Source organism: Marmota flaviventris, chromosome 14 (assembly GCF_047511675.1).
Source record: "Marmota flaviventris isolate mMarFla1 chromosome 14, mMarFla1.hap1, whole genome shotgun sequence".
In the NCBI taxonomy this organism is placed as follows: Eukaryota; Metazoa; Chordata; class Mammalia; order Rodentia; family Sciuridae; genus Marmota; species Marmota flaviventris.
Window position 1 is genome coordinate 19,942,077 of NC_092511.1, and position 15,108 is coordinate 19,957,184.

The following is a 15,108-nucleotide window of genomic DNA, read 5'->3' on the forward strand; positions in this document are numbered from 1 at the left end:
TAAGACACATTTTAAAAGGGCATGGGATTATCACTTTATTTCAGAGATGTAAAGAACAATGAAGTGTCTTGACCAAGACCTAGGGGATGTTTTAGAAATATAAACATCTGACAATGATTGTTATTTAATCTCTTGGTGGAGTATTCCTCTTGGAGCTTCTGGAGAAGGGTCTCATAAAGCATGACAACCATGGATCTAAGAGTTAAAGCCTTGGGGCCTTGGGGTTTCTGAACCAGCAGACTTCCCTAGCCGTGGAACTTCCACACCGTCCGCTGTGCAGGCTTGAGTTGGGGCAAAGAGGGTTCCTAACTTTCTCCTCATATCCTTGTGCCTTTAGCTAGAGTATCTCATCAACCGCATTAAGAGAGTGGAGGACTACGAGAAGCAGCTGAACAAGCAGCGGATCTGGGACTGTGAAGAGTACAACATAATCAAGATCAAGCTGGAGCAGGATGTGCAGGTACGGCAGCTCGCCTCGCCAGCAGGCTCAGTGGTACAGATGTTGAGTGCCTGTGAGTGTCTCATCTTCAGCAACTTCCACAGTGTTCCAGAGGCAGCCCAGGCACCAAATATTTATTAATTATCTGCTTTATTTTAAATGATCATGTCCAAAGTTGCTCATGGCCAGGATATATGTGGAAGAACATTGCCTTCTCCCTTATTTCTTTTCTTCCTTCCTTCTTTCCCCCTCCCTCCCTCCCTCCCTTCCTTCCTTCCTTCCTTCCTGGGCTGGGGATCAAACTTGTTTGATCCAGGGCCTTGTTCTTGCTAGGCAAGAACAAGGAAGAAGTGGGAGTGGGCACTGCAGACCCACAACTCCAAAGAGGTAAAGGGGTGGCAGGTGGGTGGGAGAATGTCAAGGGCAACCCATGGAGTTGCTCTACCACCAAGTTACAACCCCCCAGCCCAGAGGAACATTTTTTAGAAGAAACCAGGGGAGAACTGCCAAGATGCTACCAGGGTCTGGAAACATGGCATGTGAGGAAGCACTGAGAATTGTGCATTTGAGCCTGGGAAAGGGAAGGAGTCCCTGGGGGAAGTCAGCTGTGTAGAAGGCCAAAGCCTATTGCTCCTGATACCAAAACTGTCTAATGGTGTCTCCCCCACTCAAGGCACTTAATGCATAGTATTGATTTCTTAGTGGAGCATTCCTCTTGGAGTTTATGGAGTTAGAGTCTCATAAAGTATTATAATCCTGCATCTAAGAGCCTTGGGGCTTCGGGGCTTCTGAAAACCACCTCATGATAATGCAAAAGGAGAAACCACTAATAGCATTTTATACGTGGGGAAACTGAGCTCAGAGACAAGTGTTCATAACTAGTACATGGTAATTTATACCCATTTATTTCCTTCCCATCATGCCACAAAGCCTGTGACTGATATTAAAAATGACAGTAAAGCAAATTCTGACTCTTCAGAAAGAACCTTCTAACAGAACTATCCAATATGGAAAAGGGTATTCTATAAGACAGGATCCTTTTTCTCATTATGTGTTCTCAGGCCAAATGACCATATCTGTCTTCAGTGCTGAAGAAGAATTCCTGCTGAAGGAGATTAGACTTTTTAGTTTCCAAAGCACTTTCTAAGCCTTGGATTCTATGTTTCAAAATCAATTTAAAAAATGCTTCTCTGATTATATTTAGATGTTATATAACTGAATCTTAATATTTGTATTAGTCAGGGTTCTCTAGAGGAATAGAACTAACAGGATGTACATACATTTATCATAGAAACTCTCAGCTACACTTTGACATGAAATTCAATTTAAATGACATTGATTTTTGGTAAGAAGATTTGACTGTAGCTCAATGTTAAATTTGCTCTTCTCAACTAACTCATAGCAGTCTAAGATGTGGAAATAAAATTTTTATAAGCCACAAAACAGGAAAATCTAATACATAGATTTATTTGGTTTGATGGGTAAAGTATAAAAAGTAAAAAAAAAAAAAAAAGCTGGGCACAGTGGCACATGCCTGTAATCTCAGCAGCTTGGGAGGCTGAGGCAGGAGGATCACGAGTTCAAAGCCAGCCTTGTGCTAAGCAACTCAGTGAGACCCTGTCTCTAAATAAAATACAAAATAGGGCTGGGAATGTGGCTCAGTGGTGGAGTGCCCTTGAGTTCAATCCCTGGTACCCTCCCCACCAAAAAAAAAAAAAAAAAAAAAAAAAAAAAAAAAAAAAAATCTATCTATCTATACTTTCAAGTGAAAGTAAAGGCCATGTTATTAATGATTAAAGCAAAGGGAAGTGTGTGCACTTGCCCCAGAGAAGGATCCTACCACTCCTTCCCGCCAGTCCCAGAGAATCCTGCTAGAAACAATTAGTTTAATTCTTGATGCAGAAAACAAATGCTTTTATTTTTAGCTCTTTCATACGTATTTAAAATTATGGAATGACCTAGTTCACATCTAGGAGCTTTTCTCTTTAATACCAGAATATTAACCACAAAATTAAATATTATATATTGAACAAATATTGTTAACTTATATTATGTAAAGCTCAGAGATAAACAAGATGAAGTTCCCTGCCCTCAGAGAATTGTCATCCACTGAGTAAGAAAGCAAGCTGCATAAATGGTGCAGAAAAGAGAAAGCAAGAATGTGGGCTGGAGATGAAATTGCCTGTTGTGTGGTTACAGGTTGGGATCCTGGGGTCCCCTTCATAGGGTCCAGAGGGATCTTTAGATTCAGCTGAGAAGGCAGAGAGAAAGCCTGTTTCACATGTTCTGTTGGAACTGTGGGGTGGTGATGGCAGCCCTTTACTGAGCTGTGGGCAGGAGATGGCACTGCCCCAGAGCCACTGCCCCAAGAGAAGCAGAGAAGGTGTGACCAACATCTGTGTTCCCTTTCCTAGGGAGGCAGATCTGTGGCAGGTTAATTTGCCATCTCTATCAAGAATTCACGGGCTGGGGATGTGGCTCAAGCGGTAGCGCGCTCGCCTGGCATGCGTGCGGCCCGGGTTCGATCCTCAGCACCGCATACAAACAAAGAGGTTGTGTCCGCCGAAAACTAAAAAATAAATATTAAAAAATTCTCTCTCTCTCTCTTAAAAAAAAATTCACAGAAAAACCTAAAGTCATGTTTGTCTATTAATCTTGGGAATTTAAAGTGCAACTTTGCAAAATATCTTTGGATAATTGGATAATCTGTATTCAATATGTGATGATAAAGGATGACTATTTGCCTGAGATAATTAACAATAGAGTCATTAGTATTGAAATTATCATGAGCTTAAGGTGTACACTATATAGACTGTGTCCTGAGGGACATCAGGACATGGGCTGTTACTAGCTTGACCACATGTTATTAACTCTTAAGTGGCATCAGCGATGTGGAGCCAGCACAGATTTGCCTGATACAGAGGTTTGGTGAGAGGGTGAGCCTGTGCATGTCCCCTCAGAATGCTCTCTAGCTAAGAATAGGAGCAAATGTGTGCCATGAGAGGGAGTAGAAATGGCTAATAAATATTTAAATACACATGCAAGCAAAGAAATGTAAATTTTAAAAAGTAGGTGACAGTTTCCCCTCCCCCCCCCTTTTTTGCTTAAAAAGTTAGCACAGAATTACGCTATTTTAGACCACAAGGAAATTACATGACCAAATTCTTCTAGCTCAGAGTTTTCACAAAGCTGACAAAAAAGCAATACCTGTGATTTATTTTCTTTCAAAATATCTAGTCTCTAGGCATTAAAGAGATTGCCAGTGTATGAGAAAAGTAGAGTCAGTAAAGTAACACATTTTGTACCCTTTGTTTGTATACTTTGTGTATACTTTGTAAGTCTGCCAATATGTCTGAAAGGGACTTTTGGAGTGAAATTGTAGCATCACCTATGAGTGACACACATGCCTATATCACATGTGATGTAGGATAAACAAGTAGAAGAAATGAAGGACTCCAGGCCAGAATGATCCTAGTTAGAAGTCACTTTCTGATAACCATTGTCACATGTGTGTAGTTTATTCAACACTACTATGGACATAGTGGACAAATTTAAGTCCTAATTTGAAACATCTAGTTTTTCTAGATGTTTAGAAGTGCACAAAGTATGTTAAAAGTAAAGGTAGGAAATACAACATTTTGTAGACATCTTTTTGTTAAAATTCATAATGAAATAACTGTCTTTTGGAAAAGGAATGGTCAAAACACTTCTCTGAGCAATACATATTATATTTGTGCTGTTCAGGGAAGAAGAAGGAAAAGAAAATGCAAAGGGCTTTATACCAATGTAAATTCTGTGAAGCAAGATTGACCATTGCCCCTTAGATCTGTGAGTTTTGTTTTACTAGGCTGTGTAAATAGTGCATATTAAGACAAGTGAGTCTTAATTGACATCTAGTCTATCTAGATGTTAGGGAGGTTGCCAGTGTATGACAAAAGTTGAGTTAGTGAGCTAACGCATTGAGTACACTGTGTGTTAAAATTCATAGGAAACACTGTTCTTAAAACACTTAGGAAGTGAAATTGTTAAAGTCATCTCTAAGCTTTACAGATGCATATATCTGAACCCTGGGTTGATAAGAGATGAGAAGGGGAAGGTTTCTAGGCCAGAATGTTCCTGTTTGGAAGACACTTTCAAATTCTAGCCTTTGAAAAGTTTGTTTTTTTTTTTTTTCTTTTTTGCTTCAAAGTCTAGTCTTTGTTAAGTAAGTGTGTGCAGTTTATTCAGTGCTCCGGTACGTATAGTTGGAAACGTAAGTCCTTGTTGGAAACATCTCGTCTTTCTAGATATTTAAAAGTGCACAACACATGGTAAAAGTAGAGGGTTGATGTAATGCCCTTTAAAGTATTTTTCATGACTACATAGGAATGGTTGCGATTTAGGGGAATGGAACTGCTGAACTTAATGTCTTTTTTTTTTTTGGTTGTTTATGGATTCAATGCCATTATTTTATTTATTCATTTTTTATGTGGTTCTGAGAGTTGAACCCAGTGCCTCACACAATAGGCAAGTGCTCTACCACTGAACCACAACCCCAGCTCTGAACTTGATATCTTGAAGGTTTGCTGGGTGCTGGGTGGGGGAAGGAGAAAGCATGCATAGAGAAGCACTCTGTGCCCTTAGATTAGTTCAGATGGCCTAGCTATTGTTATATGTACATTTTAGTTAATATTGCGGGGTATTAAATGAGAATGCACAAAGTTTGTTAGAAGTAGCAAATAACCCATACATCAATATCTTTTTGTTGGTTTTAGGAAGAACTGTCTTCTGGTAATGACCTTTGTTAATCTATCTCTTGGTGCTAGATGCAGTCCTGAATTTAGTCACTGGAATGATGAAGAGGGAGAAGAGGAAGGGTGAGGGGAAGTGCTCCTTGCTAGTATCTCGTATCTGGAAGACAGTTTTAGAATATAACCAAAGATCGCTGTGTGCAATTTTGGTAAAGTATTTGTGTTTATTTTGCACAAAGTTTATGCTTTATCTCACAAGGTATAAGCTTTCTGGATGTCCCGAGGTGACAGTGTATCATAAAAAGTAGAGCTAGTGCATTAGCCAATATCTTTTTGTTATATTTGATAGAAAAGATGCATCTTGGACATGGAATTGTTTATCTCTGGGCAGGCCTATCAGGACTTGTTCCTTAGGCTGCTGCGGAGGGCAGAAGGAAGGATGCAGGGAGAGATGGGAGCAAGTGCTCAAGGATTTACATTTGATGTGAGTCTTGAGGCATGTGCATCTTCTGGCTATACTATAGGAATACTTTAATTCACTGGGAACATGCTTTCTTGCTAATATTTTAGTAGTAGAAGTCTGAAAACAAACCCTCTTAGAAACACTATTCTTGGTGTATTCTGTTGCCTTGTCTCATTTTAAATTGAGCATCAAGGGAACGCATTATCTTAGTTGTAGCTCTGCCAACATGTCTATCTGGAGTCCTGTTGCCATTTCTGTCTTCAGTGAAATTTTTGTCCCCAAGAAAGGATTACATTTTTTTTTGTAACAGATTGAGTTGGTGTAGTGTATTCTTGGTTATCAAAAATATTCATGTAGCTTGGGGATTTTGAACTGGTGAATATTCATGATGTGGAAAAGTGTGATACTCACTATGATCTCAGTCACACAAAATGAGATGGTGTGTATGTATGTGCATGGCCTGGAGTGACATGTCCAACTAAGCTGCTTATGACTGGGTGACTTTGTTCTTTGCTTGTGTTTTTATTTTTCTGGTAATGCATACATTAACTTTTAAAAAATAAAAGCTATTTAAAAATAAAATATGTAGGAAAAATGCATAGTCTATTTACATATGGTATCATGATCTGCCTTTAAGAATGACACTTATGAGAGTTTATGTGATGGAGCTTATATTTAAAGTCCTCATGCACTTTTTGTGTTACAAATGTAAGAGTTGTTTTATGACCAAATAGATTTTTGGGAAATTCTGTCCTAGTGACAGGGACCAACTGCGAAACTACAAGAAGCAGGAAGGCCTCTGGAAGCTGCCAGAGCACGCGGGCACTCTGAGCCCCAGGGAAGAGTGCATCAGCTGCTGGCTGCCATCCCCAATCCAGAGCAGCTCTGGAGACCTCCTTTCTGCGAGTGTTTGTGCTTTCTCAGATTGCCACCACCCAACATGGAGCTTTTCTCCTGGACTTTCATGCTGTGCCACCTCACAGACCACTGGCCTCCCTACGTCTATCCCATTTGTGTTTGGTTTGTGCTGATTCCTGATGCACTGGGTTAGGAGCTGGGTCAGTCATGTTTGAAGCAGCATGGCTGGTTCCTATAGAAGATTGGGGACATAAATCATTGTGGCTTTCCAGGAAGAACTACTGAGTCCCTTTTCCTAAGAGACACTCAGGACCATCCCTAGAAGAGGGCAGGACCCAGATCATTGTACTTGAACTGAGGTTGTGCTATCGGCATCTCTCATAGGCCTTTAGGCTCTTGAACATGCCAGCAATGTCAACATTAAATATTGTCATGCTCAGGGAGGGTCAGGTGAGGCTCCTGGCAGCTCCCTGCCCCACCCTGAGCACCTCACCTAGGCCATTCTGCACTTCGCACTCTACAGCCTGCAGGCTCAGTTCTTAAATGGAGTGGTGAGGTGGGGACTTGCACCCTTGGCCAGTGGGAGCATAAATCATTTTTTGCTCTTCAAAAGCAATTTGATATGAGAATTTTTGACCTAGTCATTTCTCATTTCACTTCTAAGAAACTACCTTAAAGATAAGTGAAACAACCCTAAAGTTTTATTTATGATTTATACTAGCATTATTATATAGTAGTGAAAAATATTGAAACAAAGAAAGTTAACATCTGTGAGGAAATGGTAAAATATTATGATATATGATAAACATAAACATTTCATATATGATAAAATAATATAATATCTAAAAGTATTTTGCACCATTGAAATGATAGTAATAAAACTTTACTAATACAGAACATCCTTATGTAACAATGTTAAGGAAGAAAAGTAGGGAATTACAATCAAACCGGCATAGTTTGATTGCAACCATGTAAAGTACACAGGAGGGAAACATGAAGTATGTTAACAGAGTTACCTTTGGGTGGTGGAGTTACAGGTAGTTTTTCTTCTCCCTTTTACTCTGGCTTCTCCTTTTTCATTTGCTGTACTTTCCAAATTTTCAACAATGAGCACATTTTGCTACTGCAATCCGGAAAAGTTTTTACAAAGAAAAGCATATAATCAGAAAAAGTAAGTAAAAAGTGGACTAAACAAGCAGAGAAGTTGAGAGATGCAATTAGTTATTGTCTCAGGGACCAATATGGCTCTTCACCTGCTAAAGAATAGAGATTCTAGGCTTCTGTTTTGAAGATGTTCAAATATATCATAGAAATCGAAATATCTCTGCAGTGGTTAAGAAGAATATGCTTGATTAATTCCCCTGGTTAAAAGGGGATTGTGGATCCCACATGGGGTGTGAAAATGGTGCACCTCCTGAGCTGAAAAAGTCACTGCTTTTATTCCTCTCTGTGTCATCTCCTCGCCAGTCACCCTCCTGGAAGATGACCCAGAGGGGGGTTGAAATAGCTTCTTGGAATCACTGCCTCAGTGGATTCCTTGGCTCGTCTTTGGCCTGGTGGAGGGACACAGGAAAGAGGGAGGCAAGAGTGTGGCCTGTGGCTGTTTCATCAAGATCTGATTGTGCCTCATTGTCCTCTCCAGCCCTGCCTTCCTCTCAGGCTGCAGGAGCAGGTCAGCCTGTCTATGTTTGCCTTCCCTCCAACCTTGCCTCTTACTCCCCCTACCAAACTGTCAGAGTGCGCTTTCCACGGGGCAGGACTGGTCACCGCTCCCAATCCACTAAATACCTTCAGTGGTGCTCCATTCGCTTTTGGATAATACTTTACGTTCCTGGCGTGGTAGGTGCTGCTGCTCTTTCAGCCTCATCTCTGACCGTTGCTTGCCTTGTGCTTCACATCCTAAATGCTTATGATTACCCTGCGGCGCCTCTTTGTCCTTTGCCTCTGTTTCTTTGTATATGCCATTTCCTCCCTCCAGAACTCCTCCCCTCAGTGTCACCTGAATACTTCTACCCATTCTCAAGGTCCTAGGCTGGCATGCTGAGACCTCAGGGATGCCTTCTTAATCCCTCATGTCCAAGGAAAGTGCCCTTTTCCTGCTCCCATAACACCCAGTGCTTACCTCTGTGTTCTTATCACTGGTGCTTACTTATCACCAGTATTTTCCCAGCGGCCCCTAGGATAATGTCTGGCATATATAAGGCACTCAGTAAATATTTGCTGAATGAGTGAGTCCAGATAATAGAAATCCAAAGTAGGAGGTCTGACCTCCTATTAAGTGCTATTAAATTGCTTAACTCTAACACTACCATTCTGGATGATCAGAGCAGGAAAGTTTCAAATTTTTGCAACAACATTCTTTTTTATAATGTTTTCAGTGAGGTTGCTCATATCTCTAAAAGACCTGATGCAAAGTAGCAGGATTAGTTGGACTCGAAAGCCCTAAAATGCTCTTTCTTTGGCTTTGGGTGTGCAGGTTTTGGCTTAGAGATGAGTGATTTGTATTTTATCTAATTGGCTTTTAATTTGACTCTTTAATAGAAATTCTAAGAGTCCAGGTTGAGGCGCTTTGTGTCTAAGTTTCCTTTGGCGTGACTTGAGGTTCTCAGCACAAAAAATTATATCAGAGCCTATTAGTTTTTTTTTTAAATCTTTTTAAACTTTAGATTCTTGAGCAACAGCTTCAGCAGATGAAAGCAACTTATCAGCTAAACCAAGAGAAGTTGGAGTACAACTTCCAGGTGCTGAAGAAGAGAGATGAGGAAAGTACAGTTATTAAATCCCAGCAAAAGAGGAAGATCAATCGGTAAGTTGGCACACAGAGCATCTTTCTTCTGGGTCCTTCCATGCTGAGATTAGGGATGGGTGTGAACTTTTGTCTCCTGAAGGGATAGAAACCTACTAAAAATATAACTAACTTTTTCTGAATTTTATTTTGGAAAAGATTATACTCAAGTGGTTCTACTTTCTTCCCAAGCAGAGTATTTGTCTTGCTCTTCTCTCCCCTCTGAAGCACTTATTCATTTTTCTATTCCAGATTTTCTTTATGTGGTACACCACACAAATATTCTCATTCCTCCTGTGCCTTTACACAAGGGATGGCATTCTAGAAGCAAAACTCTGTATCTTGAAGGCCTTTCCCTTCATGTTCATAGAGAGCTTTCACGTGATTTCTGAAGCTGCTCAGGGCTCCACAGTGTAGATGAACTGTAATTTATTTAACCCACTCCACCGATAGATACAGTTTGCTTCTAATCTTTTGCTATTATAACTACAAAATGAATGTAAATGTCATTGAGTCAGCTGCTTTTGTACAGATACTGTGGTTCCCTTAAAGGTACTGATTGCTTGCAATTTCTCACTCATCCTCCCCATTCCCACCCTTCTTCTCTGTCTCCTTTTTTTTTAAAAAAATGTATGTATACATATGTATATATATATGTATATATATGGTTGTAGATGGACACAATACCTTTATTTAATTTATTTATTTTGATATGGTGCTGAGGATGGAACCCAGTGCCTCATACTTGCAAAGCAAGGGCTCTGCCACTGAGCCACAACCCCAGCCCCTCTGTCTCCTTCTTTCCATCTCTCCTGCCTTTCTTCCTTTAGGAATTGTCTCCTAAGTTCTAGAGCATTGTACTGGGCTCTAAGGATCAGATAACATAATACATTTTGTTTAAAGAAGGAAACAGTATTGAGGATTTACCCCAATGCCAGATGACTTAGTATTATTTAAAATTCTTCTAGTAAGTTGTTTTTACATTTTGGACGAATGTTGGGTACATAGAGAAACAATAGTGGACCTTTTGATAGTTACTTGTAACAGAAAATGATACTGAAAAAATGAGCTGGCATCTTAGTGTGGTTATCTGAGAGACAAGAGCAGTTAGGGAGCAATATTTGTGGAAAATCCCAGTCGACGCCCCGTCCTAGCTAGGGGAACAGGGAGAAGGAGCTGTCTGGGAAAGCTTCCCAAAGAGGTGAAATAGTGAAGTGGGCAGGACACGGGCAGGCAATAGAAGTTACGAGAAGCAGTGGATCAGGGTGCCGCTGGCCAGGTCCTAACCGCCTCTCGCTGGTCTGCGCCTTTGGACCCCTCCCCTCCCCTGGCAAGCTGCCCCCTGGCACTTTTCACTCCTTACTGTGAGTAATGCCTGTCTTTGACTGGCTGACAGCGTCCTGTTTTCAAACATATCCTTGACTCGAGAGAGGCACTTCATGTCGGATGGACGAATGAGTGAGTGAGTGAGTGAGTGGGTTGAGAACAGCATCAGCTCTGAGGAAGGAGGAGTCATCGTCACAGGCTTGTGGCACGCAGTGTTAGTGTTTTCTTGGTTTCAGAATTGAAACCAACCTGCAAATCATGACCTCGATGAGCTAGATGAGGTGAACGTGTGAGGGTGGGCCTGGGGGAGGACCCCCGAGGAGGGGTGTGTTGAGGAGGACTCATCCCCACTCGGGAGCAGGAGGCTGCCTCTTGGTGGGCCTGGGCTTCTCGACTGTTTTAAATTCCCATTGGCTCCTGTTGCCTTCTTCTCCTTGACCATAGCAGGAGCTGGGTTTGGAATCTGTGGGAGGCTTTTCTGCCCTTCCACCATTCTGACCCTAGATTTACTGTGGAGCTGCATTGTGTGGATGAGAGGAACAACTTTACACCTTCTAGTAGCTGTGGATTAACTTTTGTTTCTCCAACCAGCCTGCAGGATGTACTCAACAACCTGAGATCAAAATATGCCAAGCAGGTAAAGCATTTCCAGGAGGAGAACCATTCTCTGACCTCAGAATACAAGCGTCTTGTGATACAGTTCAAGGAGCTACAGAGAGCCATGAGGTATTTTAGGGCCTTGGACCCTAAGGCATCTGTACTAGGATAGAGGTCGGGGCTGGGGGAAGAGGGAGAGTTGGTAGTGGCATGGTAACAGTGATTTCATTAGATTTGATATGACCAGCTTTTTTGGTGCTCAGGACATTGAAGAATCTTGTGTGCTTTGTTCTTCTGGCCCTTTAATAATGTGTCACCTGCCTTTTCTTGTTTCTTTTTGGGATGGCTTCCATTTCACTGTAGGTGGGATTAGCTGCTTAGGGATTGGGGCAGGCCCAGGATTTTCCATGGTTCTTGCTCATGTTCTTGCCCTTCTGCCAACTGAGGGACCCTGGCCAGGCTGTGAGGTCATCTGGCCATGCTTGGTGACTCTCCTTCACAGACAGTTTGCTATTATTGATGCTGAGAAGTTTCGAGAGATTTGGCTGATGAATGAAGAGGAGGCGAAGGGGCTAATAGGCAGAGCCTTTGATGTGGACAGGATCATCCATATGCAGCATCTGGGTCTCCCCTGGACAGCACCTGATTTCTGGTTCCTGAAGAATGTGGGGCCTATTTCCCAGCAGCCACAGAAGACCGCCAAACAAATAGTAGAAGAGGTGCTGAAGCAAGCAGGTGACTAGAGCAGAGCCAGCCACAGAGCCTTAGTGTGGAGGGGCCCTCTGAGGACACTGGTCAGTCCATCCATTTTATGGATAAGGAAACCGACCTCTCAGAGGTGTAGAGTATGATTGGTTGACACAGCTTTGAAGTCACCTCTCATTTCATTGAGTCTACACTGGTGGTAAGACCTAGAAAGTTTGATCAGATGCAGGTTCAATTTATTTTTGCCAAGTGTACTCTTGTGTACCTCTATCAGAACCAACTAATGTGTTTGTCTCCTTGTGATGTCAGTGGCCACCAAGAATCTTTGTCTGAAAGCCATTAATGGCATTGGGATTGCAAAATAGTGATATTTTAAATTATATCATTATATCTTTATTTATTAGCTAGAACATTTCTGAAGAGAACCTTTCTCTCATCAGCTATTTGCTGAGATGCAGTTTGTGTAGGAAAAGCAGAATAGATGCCCATTTTTTTTTAGTACTGGGGATTGAACCCAGGGCCTCACATGCTAGGCAAGTGCTTTACCACTGGGCTATATCCCCAGCCCTGTGTTTTTCTTTATTTGCCTGTTTTTAGAATCATGGATTGGGTTTCTAGCACCTCCTAAATGTCAATGAGGATTTTATTTAAAGTATCATTATAAATGCATGGATTGAAACAGATTTGAGGTATCTGAATTTGCTATAATTAATATCCATACTGATGCTCAAATTGTACTACTGTGGGAATCTTTTCATGCTAGCATCTGGCTTCTTTTGACACAGCCCCAGTAGTAGTAGCTTCCTGGCTGTTCAGAATGACTAGATATTCCAGGAGCACTTTACTTTTCCTACCTCAAGTCTGGAATTGGCCATTTCTCCATGGATGCCTGGTCCTTTCAAATAGGAAATGGTCTGAGGGTACATAGAATTCTTTAAAAAAAATTTTTTTTTAGTTATAAATGGACAAGAATGCCTGTATTTTATTTGTTTATTTTTATGTGGTGCTGAGGATCAAACCTAATGCCTTATGCATGCCAGGCAAGCACTCTACACCAAGCTACAGCCTCAGCCCCATAGGATTCTTTTTTAATGATCAAATAAATCAAATTCACCCTAATACTTCCCAATTAAGAAGATGCCAGGAGTTTTACATAACCTTATCAAAGTGTATTTTCTTTCTCCCAATTTGAAAAACTTGATACTGACTTCAAAATAATTTCTCATCTGCTTTCCCCATAACACCACAACTTTTTCAGAAGAAAACATTACCCTACAAAGAACAAATGGTTATTTTGTAAAAAATATATTTTAGTTGTTGGACCTGTATTTTACGTGGTGCTGAGAATTGAACCCAGTGCCTCACCCATACAAGGCAAGTGCTCTTCCACTGAGCCACAGCTCCATCCCCAACAATGGTTATTAAAAAGAGTTTAAACTTTAGCTCTTTTGGTTCTTAAAATATATTTCACTAGGGATGTATAGATAGATTATTGCATTTTAAAGTCACTTGTAATAGTTTCTGCTTGGTTTATTTCACCCACTGGATACATAGTTAGGTTTCTTGCTTTGCTTTACTTTATAAACAAATATAAATATATAAATATCTGTGCATATTTATTCATGGCAACTAATTTTTTTTTAGGAAAGTGAAAGCTGTGCTTGTTTCTACTTTGCTCTTTTCACCTATTGTAGTAAAAGAAGTGTTTGCTGCTTCTTCCTCACATGGCTCTCGATTTGTGTCTGTGCCATGATTTATTCAAATAGCCCTTGGTTGATCATCATTGGGCTACTTTTGTTTGCTTTTGTGATTACAGACATTGCTACAACAAATAGATGAATCTTTTCATGTTTTTGCTAGTGGATTGCTGGTATGGCTCCCTAGAAGTAGGATTACTGAATCAAAGGGAAAATGCCTGTGTAATTTTTTTGAATATTGCTGCACAGAGGTGACACCATACATTTGCTTTTCCACCAGCAATTTGATATCTTGGGCTCTTCAAAGACATAGATATTATCTTCCCTTTTGAATGACCAGGAAAACCTTGGTAATAAAATGACTTTCATTCCCATTTTCTGATAAGGAATGTATAGTATAAAATATTTAAAAATTTAATTAAAATTTTGGCTCTTGCTCTCAGCTATGAGTTTCTTTCCTTCCTTCCTTCCTTCCCTCCTTCCTTCCTTCCTTCCTTCCTTCCTTCTTTCTTTCTTTCTTTTTCTTTCTTTTGAATTGAACCCAGGGGTGCTTAACCACTGAGGCACATCCCCAGTCCTTTTTTGTATTTTATTTTGAGACAGGGTCTCACTGAGTTGCTTAGAGCCTCAATAAGTTGCTGAGAGGCTGACTTTGAACTCATGATCCTCCTGCCTCAGCTTCCTGAATCACTGGGATTACAGGCGTGCACCACCATGCCTGGCAGCCATCAGTTCTTGTTGGTAATATTTCCCCCCATCTTCTAGTTGGTTGCTTCTAATCTTTGCAGGTTTAGGAACCAAGTATCATGCTTTAGTTTGTTTCCAAAATGAGAATCAATAGGTTTGTCTCTCCTTCCCACTTCTTTGCTCAGGGCTGGACTTTGAACAGAAGGCTCTGGGTAGATGCAGTTTGGGGAAGTGAGATGGAGTTCTCCAGGTGGTCTCTGATTCGGTTCCCCAAGCCCTTGTCCCCAACATCATAGGCTTCCTTTAGGGGCTTTAAGAGCTATATTTAAGAGGTTCAGTTGTTTTTCAAAGGCCAAAAACTTATCTTTCTTTTTTCCCCCATATCCTCTCTGTGACCCATCTGCAGATGAGGATGGCTTAGAAGAGAATGCCTCAGAATCCTCTTACCTGGACCTGCCCAAGCAAGTTTCAGCAAAAACTACCAGAAAGATCCTGATGCTCCTATGTGATGAGTCGGTGAGGCCAGCCAGGACTGCTTCTGAGTCCTGCTGGGCTCTGTGCAGCCTGGGGTCAGGAGTGGCTGCCCTCCCCTGGCCATTCCCAGAGAGTGGGTCTCAAGAGTGAAGCTGGGGTCGGCGCTGGACTTGGGGGCCAGTTCACGAGAGAGCCTGTGCCTCTGAGCTGGCCCAGCAAGGTGTAGTCCAGGGGAGCTGGGAGCTCCTGATAACTGAAACCAGTGCTTGTCTCACCTCCATGAACCCACCTACCAGGTGCTGTGGCCACACTGGCTGTGGCCTTCATCTAGGGGCTCATTTTGAGGT

The 15,108-nt window shown here is 41.4% G+C and overlaps 1 protein-coding gene across 1 annotated transcript in view; it reads left to right on the plus strand.

Annotated features, from left to right (window-relative positions):
- Positions 1–15,108, plus strand: part of Drc1 (dynein regulatory complex subunit 1) — a 39,047-nt gene that overhangs the window by 18,174 nt on the left and 5,765 nt on the right. The window contains exons 7-11 of the mRNA XM_027933375.2: positions 338–460; positions 9,157–9,296; positions 11,193–11,327; positions 11,701–11,933; positions 14,694–14,803. Coding sequence (XP_027789176.2) covers positions 338–460; positions 9,157–9,296; positions 11,193–11,327; positions 11,701–11,933; positions 14,694–14,803 — 741 coding nt within the window. The remainder of the gene's footprint in view (positions 1–337; positions 461–9,156; positions 9,297–11,192; positions 11,328–11,700; positions 11,934–14,693; positions 14,804–15,108) is intronic.